At 40.2% G+C, this 10,977-nt stretch overlaps 1 protein-coding gene across 1 annotated transcript in view; it reads left to right on the forward strand.

Annotated features, from left to right (window-relative positions):
* The window catches only part of EPHA4 (EPH receptor A4), a 146,723-nt gene that overhangs the window by 112,319 nt on the left and 23,427 nt on the right, over positions 1-10,977 (forward strand). Inside the window, exons 10-12 of the mRNA XM_023529718.1 lie at positions 413-524; positions 8,578-8,636; positions 10,490-10,603. Of these exons, the coding sequence (XP_023385486.1) occupies positions 413-524; positions 8,578-8,636; positions 10,490-10,603 (285 nt within the window). The remainder of the gene's footprint in view (positions 1-412; positions 525-8,577; positions 8,637-10,489; positions 10,604-10,977) is intronic.

The following is a 10,977-nucleotide window of genomic DNA, read 5'->3' on the forward strand; positions in this document are numbered from 1 at the left end:
ATCCTAGAAGGCTTCAAGGAAGAAGTGGCTTTTGATTGGGACAATATAATAGGCAGGTTTTTGATAAATTTGGAAAGGGTGGGAAGGAGAGAGGCACATTCAGAACTGCTGTCCTTTCTGAAATGTTCAAGTGTCTTTCTCAGTAAAGAATACATCAGATCGTTATGTAAGTGTGAGGGCTGTGAGTAAAAAGACAAAGAACGAAAAAAAAATGATGCTTGTATGTTTACTATAGGATTTGATAAGAATCTTCTGGTTGAGCTTCTTCGTACAATTATAAAAAAAATGCCTTTGTCTCACTAAGGCTATCTTAGACAAAGCCCTGAGCATTCTGAATGGCTGGTGGCCCAGTCAGAAGTTCTAACTTTTAGGGCCTTCCCAGAGGTGACCCTCGTGTAACTGTCTTTGCTAGTGCCTTCCCGGATCATCGGCGATGGGGCCAACTCCACAGTCCTTCTGGTGTCCGTCTCAGGCAGTGTGGTGCTCGTGGTCATTCTCATCGCGGCTTTTGTCATCAGCAGGAGGTAAGCACTTAAGCCACTCACTGCACCCTCCTCCCTTCCCAGTTTTTATGAGGGAGCTTTTTGTCTCCTCCACACAAAGCTGAAGCTTTTGATTAGCATTATAAACACGGCATTTGCATCGCCAGCCCCCTTCTCTTCCCTTTGATCTCCCTGCACCCCTCCGAGAGCTGCAGACTGTACCCTGGTGGCAGCTCAAAGCTGAAAGCCTGGAGAGACCCAACTCATTCCAGGAAACCTAGCTGAAAGGCAAGCCAGTGGGAGATTTCTAGATACTCTAAGCTATAAGGTGTTACATTTATATGTCTCCTAAGCTTGGACTTACTGCCAAAGGCGTGCACACACGGAATAGCCATATAAATCTTGGACCCCCACATTTGAGCTCTGCCATTTGTCAGACATATTACTGAAACTCTTCTTTGGATCTATCTTTGTTTCCCTTTGATAACATAGGGATAATAATATCTGCCTCAAGGTGTTATCGACAGGATAATTTTGATAGGCAAAGTAGATAATACGGCACACGATAGGTGCTTCGACAGGATACTGGTTAACAGTAATGGGGACCAGAACAGAGAAATGGCCCTGCACTCAGTCTCCCCTCAGGAAAGGCTGCCGTCACTTCCAGCGAATGTCACTGAGCACATCGTGGGCGCGGCACTGCTCTTGGGAATAAATCTAAGCCAGCAGACAACTTATTCTGTGCGAGTGTACAGTCTAACTTGATACTTGAAAAACAATCTGGAAAAGAAAGAGAGAAATGAAAATCGTTTAGCAGCATATTTGTTTGAACCAGTTTTGCTTATCATTGTTGCTTCCATCTATTTGTTAACACTGCCTGGAGCCTCTGGAGGATTGGGGGCGGGAGGGGGTGGCTGTGCTTGTGTACCCACATCTAGGCCTTCTTTGTCTCTTGTGAGAGAGTCTGCCTTTTTTGTCTGATCTTCGCCCCCTAGACCATCAACTGTTTCACCAGGCGAAGCTTTTGGCAAACAACAACAACAAATAACAGAACCTGAGGATGTCAAAATTAACCTCTTCAATATAAACCTTTTCTTGTTATAGCAGAGGAATATGATACTCAGATGTAGCACCTGTCCAGGGTATTACACTGCCCTAGTGGCAGAGCTTCTAAAGGGCCCCAGCAGCCATGCTTGGCCCTCAGGCCACTGTTGCATTGTCTCTCTCTGCCTCTCCTGTGGGTGATATCACTGATGTCATTAAACACGTCTAGCTATTTCCACTGTCCTAGACAAGCCACCATGCCTTCCCCTCACTTGTGGCATATTCTAACTAAGGGTGAAGACCATGTAGCTTACTTTGCCTGGATATAGTCCCACTTGTCACACGTATTTATTAATATCATGTCTCCACCCTCACTCTCCAAGATGCCCTATTATATAGAGATCTATTACGGTCACTCTAACATGGTATGGACCAACTCCTCATTCTGTGTGGGCACCGACATTTGTCACCATGTAGCTCTTTTATGGTGCACAGTCTATAACTAGGTGTGTTTGATTAGAACAGTTCGAGTTCCATCTCGAAGAAGTTAAAGCTGCTACAAACTCTCATCCCCGTCACTGTAATATACACACACAACACACACATAGACATGTCTGTTGCACCCTGTGTAATGGTATATCTCGGCTTTTGGAAACTTCAACTACTCTGAACAGAATTTGAATTCCCAGTGTTCTTTTCTTCCCAGGATTGATTTTGGAAGTTAATCAAACTTCCCTTGTGATTCGATTTTGTGTGTGTGTATCTGCCAGGCACATAAACACATGGGGAACTGTATGGGTTAATATGTATCCATTTGACAACAGGAAACAGGGACTGAGATGGGGGAGGGGGTAGGAATTGCATGAGTTTTTGCTTTTATTATTATATATTCCTACATTTGAAAAATTTCCAGTGTATATAACTTTTGTTATCAGAAAATATAGATGTTTAAGTCTTAAAATAGAAAAAAAATTATTTAATAACCTTAAACTTGAAATCCAGTGCCATGGAATGCTCAGAACCATGTGAGAGAACACTTGTTTGCAGAAAATGAGTCTGGTCTTATGTCTTGACTTTGTCTTTGATATTAACTGAAAGCATTTTTTTAGTTGTGGTCCGGCTTTCCTTTAGATTTACTGATTTATTTTTTTTCATATTAAGTTGCCCTGAATATAGCAGTCGAACTGGAGTAATTACAAATAAGTCACCTCATTATAAGTTTCTCTTCAATGTTCTGCTTTGACGAAAGGAAAGGAAAATGTGGTACAGGAAGACAAATTTATTAAAAGCTGTAGCTCTAGAAAATAGCATTCCAAGCTTGATGGCTTAATTTCCTTTCTGATTTTATTGATCACTTTATTATTTAAGGCAGGGTTGATAACAGGATGCATCGGATTTCCAATTATGAGTCCCCACCTTAGAGAACTGAGCCTGTCAAGTTACCCAGCAATGATTACTGTCCCTTCTTCCCCATTAAAAATAAAATGTCACTTCCCAAGGCTGATAAACACTGCTTAGTGATTGGTCCTCAATGGATCACTTTTTAGAAAATGAAATGTCAACCCCTTGCCCTCCTATTGATTCTGCTTTAGTGTCGGCCATAAAGCTGTCATGGGAAAGGCTTCCTGGAGCCAGGTAGCTGACAGGCTTTTCCGTGGCTGATGCACACTCAGCTGATTCTTCTCCACACGCAGGCCGTGGGCTCTGTCATGTTCAACCGCAAATGCTTAAATGGGACAAGAACAGGTGAAGAGAGAGGAGACAGGTAGTGCAGATAAAAGTCTGGCCCGTGCTACAAATAAAAGGTGGTAAATGGTATCCCCAAAATAATCTTGCCACACTGCAGCCAGCAGTCTGGGAAAGCAACAGATGAGCCCCGCTAGCCTGGAAAGTGAGGGGGCTGCATCTCTCTTCTTAGAGCCACAGAATTGGTGGCAGGGTAGATGCTAGAGACAGCTCTCCCTCTGGCTGAACCCCACACTGCTGATACCATGGGAGATTGTTAAGAGGTAGAGGGTCCGGAACCCACACAGTCAGAAAAGTTTCAATCCATCTGATTCCCTCAAAGAGAAAGTCTGTTTAGTGCTAATTTGTCATTTAAGCAAGAGGAAACAGCCTCAGGCTCACAGCTGTTATCTTTGCTAGATTTTTTTAATAGTAATTGTGTCATTTATTTCATTACATTTACTTTATACTAAGAAGCCTGAGCTTTAGACAAGCCAGAGTAATCTTCGATTTGTTTCAATGGGAAGATCCACCTTTTTCTATTGGCCAACTTAGATCTTAGAAACATTTACGGATTTTAGTGAAAGAGCCAAACTACTAAGTTCATAAAGTTTATATATTTAAAATCATAAGTACGTTGACTAGATATACAGTACGTTTTACCACCCATGTTATGTTAAACTTACATTTTTATTGGCATATTTGATCGGTGTTTTCCTCATCACTTGAGTTATGATTTAAGGATTTTGTCAGATTTTTCAGAGAACACAGTTGTACTTGCTAACCGGGCGGTTGAAGGCGCAGCGCTTCTTGTATCTATGTGATGCTGTCCCTAAAAGCTTTATCTCAAACCACATATGTTCCTTAGCACAGCATCTCTTCCTCATTTTCCTCTAGGTATATATTAGTAAACTCTACAGTATAACCATTTTATTGCTTTTTGAAGTGGTATTTGAAAAGATTATTAACAGCGGCATCATCACATGCAATGATAAGGTCATACATAACCTTCCGGGACTGATGATCAAATATGTTAAATTTCTCTGACCACCCTGCCCTTATATTAACGATTTCACTGGGTTACCTCCAGAAGCATCCCAAATAATTTTCGTTCAGGTTGCTTTAGGCTATTGTGTCTTCCCCAAATAGTACTTTATTGTTACGTCTGAAAAACACTTTTAAGAAAGAACTAGAACACAAGCTAACTCATTACTAACACAGTTTGGTGATCAGAGACAAATATTGCCTGATAACTATGCCTAGGATACTAACCTTCTATGATTGCTGACGATACTGAGTTTCCCTTTATTGTTAGGGTTAAAAAGTACCCCTTTTCTCTGAATTAAGAAAAATCAGTGAATTGACTGAGAAAAAAAATGAAGTGTCTGTGGGCAGAATTTCTAAGGGAGCTACACCGATGGCTCCGGTTTAGAAAACCGAGTAATTTTAACACTAGCATCATGTACGTTAGGAACTTGAAGACCGAAGAGGAGGTTAAACAATGAACTAAACCAAGATCACACAGCTAGTTAGTTGCCTGATCAGGACAGGAGCCCCTCTCTCCTGATTTTCAGTACTGGCATAGATAATTTTAATGACTTCTTAATGGAGAATTTGACCTACATAAGAAGCTAACATGGACAGTTGTAATCTGTGAATTACTGTGCAGGTCTAATGTGTTATGTAAAGCCAGACACCGCAAGTTGTTTTTGTCTTCTCGGGAAGGTTAAGATTTTCCACTTTAGGGCTAACTGTTCAGGTAATGGTCAAACGGTTACCGTTCGGTCTGTATCTGTCTTCTCTGGTGTCCTCATTGGAATATTATCATCATCTAAGAAGGAATACATGTAAACGGTGGCCTAACTTAGCTCTGATGAAGTCATGTAAATTCATACATTTATGGGGGACAGATGGTATGCTGGGAACATTTTCTCAGCAATTTGCATGCAATCGTACGGTTTCATTCCAACCATTTCAAAATGTTGCTCATGAAGAACATTTAGAAATAATTTGGTGCAAGAACAATGACAGCTTAAGGAAGGGGAAAAAGAAAGATGGCTTCTATGAATCGTCACTGAGCGCAGGAAGGGGACCTTCTGGGGCTGGGCTAGTTATTACTTTGCTTTATCTTCTTTAATCTGCACTTTAACTGAATAAATTACTTACCTTTTACTAATTAGTTTTGGAGCAGTGAACCACATCAATCAAATCCATCCGCTTGGTCAGGGAAGTTAGTATTTTATTAAAAGCGGGGTTTACGCTGGGCGCCTGCTGCATTCCCCCTTCGCTATTTTGTTTGTTTTAGTGAATAGTCAGGGTGCCAGGAGCAACACATCGGTTGGGAGGGCCTTGATGAGAGCCCACGCTGTTCCTCAACAATGGCTGTTAATACCCTTATCACGCCTCCCCTTGACAGAGGGAGGGCTTAGCTCACAGGCTTTCAAAAGTTTCACCTGCAGAGGAGACCCTTTTATCTAACTCATGCATCGAAAAGTCCCATGTTTCCTTCTGGAGCATTCACTAGCCAACCACTCCCACCTTACCGTTTTTTAATCAGCTTGCCCACATCTCAACAATTAGAAAATCTTCAACAAAGGTTTCCTTCTGCCATTCAGGTGATCTGCCTCGGATGACAATTTGAAGTTAGCACTTCTTTGGGCTGTGTGGTTTCCTCCGGGGCTGGCTGACCCAATAATACGCTTCAATAGTTTTCTTTCTTGAGGCAATAATAGACACGTTGTCTTACCCTGAGACAAGGAGGAAGGGTCATCAGGTGACAAAGGTAGGGCAGGACTCAGGCATTTTAGTTTTCAAGGTATTATTAAAAAGCTAATAGGCTACAATTAGCCTTTGAACAGTAATCCTTGTGTTTCTTTTTCATCATTCCCTGTACTCTCTTGGGGTCCCCTTCTCCAAATCACACTCCAAAGTAAAGAAATTTCCTGAAAGATACACCTTCACCTCTAATTTAACTCCTCTATGTTCAGAAGTCTGAGGAAGGGACTGGGCATGGCAGCCTGACATGAATGATCCCTGCCAGTTTGCATTTCCTCTGGCTTTATGCACATTTAATGAATATGCTTGAGGCTGTTCTGCTCGTTTCTATTGGTATATGCCAGAGTTTTGAATGAACTCACTGGCAATTGAAAGTTGGTACTAAAGCTGTCCTGCTCTATGCATTTTTTTTCCTTCTTTAAAGGAAAGAAATTCAAATCAGTATTGGAGATCTAAAGTGGTTTAAAAGATATACTTGTAATTTTAGATAACGCTTTTAGGAGCTCTGATAAGATATAATCTCTCAGGCTGGTAGGACCCTGTCACACCCTTGGGACCTAGCCATGAGTTTCCGTGACATAAAATGTTGTTTTTATAGCGCCTGACCTAACACTCTTATAATTTCCTTTAAAAGGGGGAAGCGGTGGGAAGATTAAGGCTGGGGGGCAGGGGGAACACTGTATCTTTCATAGAAATACTTGGTATCAGGATATTTAAGCCTATTTAGTTTCTTCAATGAAGCAGTGGATTTTGAGAGCAGCGAAATACAATTTAAGTGGATTTACTGATATAAAATGTAAAATTACTTATAATGTACTCTCATACCAGTACATAACTTCATCTCCACTCAGAGGCGTGTGACGTGTGAGCCAGATCAGGGCAGACACCTCTTGCTGAGCGGGTCGTGGGTGAATCACTTTGCCTGCTGCCTCCATGTCTTCATCTATATAGTGGTACTGACTGCGTGTCTGTCTACTTGATTGCTTTCATAGGGTTGTTGTGAAGATGCAATTCAGTAATAGACATGAAGGCTCTTCAAAAAGTTGAACGCAAAGCAAGAAGGAAGGCAAGCTATCATTTGGGACTGAATTACATGCACTTTGCAGTTAACTAGTAACTGGGTCTCTGTTTACTAAGCTGGTTCCTGCTTGGCAAACAGTTAGGGGAGGAAATAATATATGTGATGAGAACACTTTGAAAAGTTAAATGCAGTGTAAAAATGCAAGGTATTATTATTTGCAAGGGAATTATGCCCATGGAGGAACATCTGTAGGCTCCGAGGGTCTGATTTTGGAGCTGGTTCCTGCGCTGCTGACAATGAAGAGAGGAATGTGGGTGAGAAGCTTGGGACACGTGACCGCGATGGGGCTGCGCCTCTCCTCACAGTGTCTGCCCTGTAGATTCTTCGCTGTTCTCTCTTCTACGTGATGTGATGGTCTGCCCTTCTCCACTTGTTCACAGTCGGGGGTTCAGTTACCAGATTCTGACAGGACCACACTGCCGCGACGCACCGTGGCCGTCAGGGAATCTTTTGTCACCTCAGAGCCTCAGTTTCCCCATATATGAGTCTTGACTTATCTCTTGTTTAAAGCTCTGAGAAAATACAAGATGATTATTAACTACAATGTCAACTTTACATTTTCGACAGAAGCATATTTTATTCACTGATTTGGCATCATCTTCCAAAACTGCAATCTTCCAGAGCCGCCATATCAACTAAGTTGATTTTCTGATTTATTTAAGTGATATTTACATATACATATGCATATATATGTAATGTATCCATATCACTGATTTAAGATTTATATATAGTCAAGATTTCTGATTCCCAAAACTTTATAACAAAGCCAGATCTTATTTCTAGAGGACATTTAGCGCAGAATGCCAACTGTAAAGATCATACACCGTTTTTGGGAAAGAGAATTAAGCTAAAAATGGAAACTTCTCATTTTCACTCTTGCAAATTTTCTACAAACTGTTAAGGATTGTAATCCAGTACAAAGCAAATATTTACCTTTGAAAATTTTACTAATAATTGAGGATTTTGTATGCAGCAACTGAAACCAATAACCGTAAAACTATTGTTTTAAAAATAACACATAATCAGATAATGAGTTACCTACCACATATGGAACATTATTGGCATTAGATTTATGTAGAATTCGCCCATGGAAATTTATTTTAGATCAGAATACATATGGGAAAATTAGCCAACAATTTGTAATCTATCTTCAATGATATAAATATCTCCTGAGGATTCAAAATTATAATTTTATTTTAAAATATTTTCTTGATCATCTCAGTTTAATACAGTGGTTAATAACAGAGACTCTGCACTCTGACTGCTTGCGTTTGAAACCATTACTCACTTCCAAGATGACTAGCTATTCACCTTGTTAGTTCACCTGCCATAAACCTCAGTTTTCTCATCTGTGAAGTGTGTATAATGTGTCTGCCTGACATACTGTGGTAGCAAAAAACTTACAGCCTTCAGCTTTTGAAAATAATTTTCTTTTTTTATCTCTTTCTTTTCTTTTATAATTTTGAATAGACGGAGTAAATACAGTAAAGCCAAACAAGAAGCAGATGAAGAGAAACATTTGAATCAAGGTACAAAAAGTTGGATTAAAAATAATTTTATTTTAAAAGCATATCTCCCATGTTCGGTTCAGAAATATCTAAATAATATTCACATGACTATTTCTATTATGTTCCTTTCATGGAATTATCCAAATAATGCACTGCAGAGCATCAAACTGAAACAGGTGATTGGGGATTGTTAAAAGTGAGGTTAAAGATGAAGATTGAGGAAATGCCTTTAGATTCTATTCCCCCACCTTCTTTTATCTTCCGCCCTGGAAAGGTGTTGGTCAAGCTGGCTTATTTTTGTAGCCGTGTGGCAAGATTTAACAGGGAACAATTTTTCTCAATTGGAAGGTTAATTTTTTGGAGAAAGAAGCATAAGAAATTGAAGAGTAATTACTAAACCTCAAGGAATATATGCTGTAGAACTCAGGACCACCAATATTTTTTTTAGTGGATTCTAGTCATTTTTATGTTCCAAGTAGGTCAAATAATACATTTGAACAGTTGGCTCCAGAAGGATGTGAGCAAGAGAGAAGAGTCTTAAATGGACAGTGGTTGATGACTCTCCAGGAACACTGTTTGGTAGAATTTTCGGAGTTGATGGCACAATGTTCTACATCTACATCCAATACATTAGCCAATAGCCACAGATACTATTAAATGCTCAAAAAGTGGCTCCTGTGAATGAAGAAGTGAATTTTAAATTCTACTTAATTTTAACTGATTTACATTTAAATAGCAACATGTGGCTAATGGATACTCCAGTAGTGCAAGGAGGTAGAAGGAAGAGAGAGACTAGGGGTAGGAAGAATAATCTTGAGAAAGATTTTCTTGGCTAGAGCATATAAAGCGATGACAAATATGGAATGCTGACTTTTGCCATTTGTTCACCTTTTTTCTGTCTAAAACCATAGTTTTTAATTTGCATGTGGTATATATTTTTTAAAACAAAAATGTTGTAATTTTTTTGAGATGAGAATAAGACTGACAAGCCTGGAAAACCAAAGGAACTGGACCAACCAGTGTCCTGTACCCTCTCAGCGCCCCCAAAGCCCCAGAAGCTCTGGCAAGGAATGTGGAGGTGCTAATGCCAGTAGCAAGTTCCCAGAATTACTAATGAATCTCTGGGCTGCTTCAGAGCTCACATTCTGAATTTGGTTTGCACGTGACTATGGGGTAGGGCTGAATTACACTTCCTGGTGTTCAAACCATTCATAATCAGGCTACATTTTCTCCTGCCGAAGCTTCCAGGTGAACTTCAATGTCTTTACTTACAACACCTTCTTCCCAAAACAGAATAAAAGTGGAGATACGATACAGAGGCTGTGTTCTCAAATCTACTAGCTGATATTATCCCTCTTGTCAATTTTAACCTAGGTTTAATCTTAGTTCGTTAACTGCTGGTCACATATTTAATTGGTCCAGATATTGAGCAAAAGGTGGCACCATGCAGACACTGCCAGTCGAGAAAGAAAGTTTCTGTTATCTTCTGTAAAGAAGGAGAGCTGGGCGTGGTGGGAAGGACATGAACGACTCACTGACTGAGACAGCAAGATTCAGCTAACACATTCTCAGTTTCCGTGTAGAGACTCTCTTTTTCTCCGTGGGATGGGGCATTTTAAGAATTTTGTTCTTGAAGTGTGAAGACACTCCAGGAAGTCAGTGGAGCTGCGGCCTCATAAGTAGCTAACAGTGTTTTGTTCACCCACTAGTGAAAATCAGGGCAGGAATTTAAACCTTTTCATACGTCCATGCTAAGGATTCTTCTCGTGCTAAGAAAACGCCTCCTGTGCTAGGTATCTGTAGACTGAGACAACTTAGCTTTATTAGTGGTTCCTATAAATGTCCAGTCAACCTATCACATGTTTATTACTTAGGTGTTAGAACTTATGTGGATCCCTTTACATATGAAGATCCTAACCAAGCAGTTAGAGAATTCGCCAAAGAAATCGATGCATCCTGCATTAAGATCGAAAAAGTCATAGGAGTTGGTAAGTGGCTGTGTCTGTCTAATAACCGTGTTTTCGCTGTGGATATTAAATATTTATATGTGATCATGTAAATGTATGAGTATATTATATATACACGTATATATGTAAATGTCAGTGTTCATGAAATTCCCTTGATTTATGTAAAACACTAGGATGATGCCTGGCACGTAATAAGCACTCACAAATGTTAGCTATTACTCTTTCATCCTGAATGTGTTTCTGGTCCATAGTCAATTCTCTTTCTCTCCCCAAGGTGAGTTTGGTGAAGTCTGCAGTGGGCGTCTCAAAGTGCCTGGCAAGAGAGAGATCTGTGTGGCCATCAAGACGCTGAAAGCTGGTTATACAGACAAACAGAGGAGAGACTTTCTGAGTGA

The sequence above is a fragment of the Pteropus vampyrus genome, unplaced genomic scaffold, assembly GCF_000151845.1.
Source record: "Pteropus vampyrus isolate Shadow unplaced genomic scaffold, Pvam_2.0 Scaffold42, whole genome shotgun sequence".
In the NCBI taxonomy this organism is placed as follows: Eukaryota; Metazoa; Chordata; class Mammalia; order Chiroptera; family Pteropodidae; genus Pteropus; species Pteropus vampyrus.